This window comes from Rattus norvegicus, chromosome X (genome assembly GCF_036323735.1).
Source record: "Rattus norvegicus strain BN/NHsdMcwi chromosome X, GRCr8, whole genome shotgun sequence".
Taxonomy (NCBI): domain Eukaryota; kingdom Metazoa; phylum Chordata; class Mammalia; order Rodentia; family Muridae; genus Rattus; species Rattus norvegicus.
In genome coordinates, this window is record NC_086039.1 from 124773573 (window position 1) to 124777026 (window position 3454).

The 3454-nt window shown below is 40.6% G+C and overlaps 1 protein-coding gene across 1 annotated transcript; it reads right to left on the reverse strand.

Moving 5' to 3' along the window:
* Positions 1-506: 506 nt before the first annotated feature.
* LOC313310 (SET nuclear oncogene-like) lies at positions 507-1946 on the reverse strand. The gene has a single exon (XM_056985151.2). The coding sequence runs from the start codon at positions 1878-1880 to the stop codon at positions 1122-1124; it is 759 nt and encodes a 252-aa protein (XP_056841131.1). The 5' UTR covers positions 1881-1946; the 3' UTR covers positions 507-1121.
* Between the last annotated feature and the right edge of the window lie 1508 nt (positions 1947-3454).

The window sequence follows — 3454 nt, forward strand, 5'->3', positions numbered from 1 at the left end:
TTTGGCTAGAGATTTGTCTGTCTTGTTGATTTTCTCAAAGAATCATCTCTTGGTGATATTGATTCTTTGTATTGTTCTCTTTGTTTCTTTTTTTAAATTGTGTACACATTGATTTTATTGTAACAAAGCAACTTGTACACGGCAACATTTAAAATGAGCATCTTTTTCCTTCCAGTGAAAACCGAAAAAGAGTAAAAGAGAGAGAGAGAGAGAGAGAGAGAGAGAGAGAGAGAGAGAGAGAGAGAGAGGAGAGAGAGAAAAGGAAAGAACAAAACTAAAGATGAAAGTTACAACAGAGAATGCCAACTCCAAATAAACCCCTACAGTGTCTGCTGCTTCTCCCGTGAGTGGCGGGCTCAAGTCTTCATCAGGAGAGTTTTATTTTATTTAAGTGTCACCTTAAACGGCAAGGATGTCTTTTAAACATCACAATGAAACATGCCAAAGGAGAAGCCATGTTGTCAGATGCCCACATACCCCCCGCCCCGACACCTTGATCCCACCCTTGCTCACTGTCTATCCCCCCCCCTTTTCTTTTTTTCCTTTTTATTAAACAAGAGAAAGTAGACAGATCCATGTTGGTAAATGCTAACTGTCTGTATTCACATAGAGACACAGTGTAATCTCTGAGCCCAATATACAGAGAAAAGAAAAAGCTAGAATTCTATGCACTACTACACAGGGGCCTAGCACCCTCCAGCCTCCAGCAGAGCCAACTGGAGGGCTTTTCTTTCTTCCCACAGAGCATGGTGGTGGTGTTGAATCCACAGTTTGAGACAAGGATAAAAATGAATTTAGAACAGAAACGTGAAGATTCTTTTCCTGTTGTATTTTGCTCAAGATATTTTCCCCCAAATTAGTTGAGAACCATGATGTTGAGACCTCAAAAACAGGGCAGCTGAGCACAGAGGGACAGGGAGGAAAGGACTGCAACTCACTCTCAGGAACTGGGGAAATTTAAAAAATAAAAAGAAAATGAAAAAGAAGGTTGGATCCATTGGTCTTCTGTGCTAGTCATCCTCGCCTTCGTCCTCCTCTCCTTCCTCCCCTTCATCCTCATCATCATCTTCTTCACCTTCGTCCTCGTCTCCTTCTTCATCGATATCTTCCAACCCTTCCTCCTATTCGTCGTCTTCATCGTCATCCTCTGCCTCTCCTCCTTCATCGTCCATATCAGGAACCAAATAGTACTGCAAAGGATTTGGCCAAATACCATCTTTGATGGCCTCTCGTAACTCGTCAGCACCTGCGTCAGATTGGTCAGTAAACCAGGTAAAGAAGCTCTCTGTCTCTTCACGCTGCCTCTTCCTGCTGGCCTTATTCTGCGTTTGACTTGAGCGTTTTGTCAAATCCTTTCCAGATTTCCATTTGACTTCGGTGGACTTTGAAGATGGGTCACCGCTCTCATTCAGATGAAATTCTTTGGAGAGAACTTTATTTTCAAAGTAAGGATTTTCATCAAAATAAAAATCTATTCTGTAACCTGATTTAATGTCTTCAAATTCTGTTACTTCAACTCTGGTCAAATAATGCAGGGCCTCCTCATCTTCTTCCCCAAGGAGTTCAGACACTTGTGGATAGTTGACAAATGTTGTTACCCGAAAATTTGGGATTTTGGCGATCAGTTCTGACCTCTTCTGAAAAAATGGTTGGTGGAGTTTGTTATATTTTTGTCCTACTTTCAAAATTTCCTCACTGGCTTGTTCATTAAGTCTGTCTATTTCATTTTGTACTTCATCAATATGTTCAATTGCTTCTTGCTGTTCTTTTTCGCCCTTCGGGAGGCCGGGAGAGGCCGACTTGTCCTCCAGCTTCGGGGCAGCAAAGGGTCTGGGTTTCTTGGGCTGAGGCAGGATCGCAGATTGCCGCTTCGGGGCCATGGAGCGAGGGAGGTGGCCAGGAGACGGAGGCCAGAGCACTGATGTTCACAGTAGGAGGAAACTCGCAGGAACCATTCTCTTTGTTTCTAATTTATTGATTCAAGCTCTGAGTTTGATTAGTTCCTTCTATCTCTTTTCCCTGGGTGTGTTTGCTTCTTTTTCTCTAGAGCATTTAGATGAAGTTTTAACTCATTAGTATGAGAACTCTCTGATTTCTATGTAGAACTAGGTTAGTGGAAAGGTATTGTTTGAATTTGGTTTTGTTATGGAATATCATGTTTTTGCTGGATATAGTAGTCTGGGCTGACATCTGTGGTCTCTTGGGGTCTGCAATCTCTCTGTCCAGGCCCTTCTAGCTTTTAGATTCTAAGGTGAGAATTCAGGTGTAATTTTGATAGATCTCGCTTGATATGTTGGTTGGTCTTTTTCCATTGCTTCTTTTAAAATTCTTTCTTTATTCTTTATATTTAGTGTTTTGATTATTATGTAGCAGGAGGATTTTCTTTTATGGTCCAATCTCTTTGATGGTCTGTAAGCTTCTTATAACTTAATAGGCATCTGTTTCTTCCTCTATAATTTTGTTGATGATGTTTTCTGGGCCTTTTAGCTGGGAATCTTCTTCTTTTTCCTCCTCCTCTTCCTCTTCCTTTTATCCTCCTCCTCCTTCCTGCCTTTCTTCCTTCTTTCTCCTCCTCCTTCCTTCTCCTTTTTCTCCTCTTTCCTCTTTATCTATTCATATTATTCTTATGTTTGTTCTTTCCATAGTATTCGAAATATTCTGGAAGTTTTTGTCTCATGAAGGTTTTAGATTTTTTTTTTCATTTTCATTGACTGATATATTGATCCCTTCTATTGTAGCTTCTTAACATGAGATTCTCTCTTCTATCTCCCGTATTCTGATGGATATGCTTGTATCTATAATTCATTTTCTCTTTCCTAGGATTTCCATCTCCAGGATTGCCTCAGTTTGTGTTTTCTTTATTGCTTCCATTTTCATTTTCAGGTCTTATAAAGTTTTATTAATATCCTTCACCTGTTTTCTTATATCTTTCTTTATTTCTTTTCATGTATTTGCTTCATCTTTTAATGCTTCTACCCAGTTGATGTATTTTTCTTAATGAATTTGTTCCTGTCCACATTAAAGGACTCTATGATCTTTATAAGATTGGATTTAAGACACTCTTTTGTACTTCCGTTTCATTAGGATATATACGGTTGGCTGTGCAGGCTGGCTGGGCTCTGGTGGTGCCATATTCCCCTGGCTCTTGTCGATTGTGTTCCTATTCTGTCCTCTAAGCATCTGACTTTCCCTGCTGTTGGCTGAATAATATTGACATTATCGGGAGTTCTCAGGAAGATGAAGTGAGCTATACAATAGACAATGGAGATCAAGTTACCTACTCTGTTGGCTGTACCTCAGGAAGATCTCACTCTGAAGGCTGGATCCAACTCAGACCAAGCTGGGTGGTGGGCAGATGCAACTAAGATGGGAGGTTGGGCTGGTTTCCAAGTCGTTTAGTTTTGGAGCCCCCAAAGTTTTCCACAGGGAGGCATAATGCTATTGGTGTCCTACA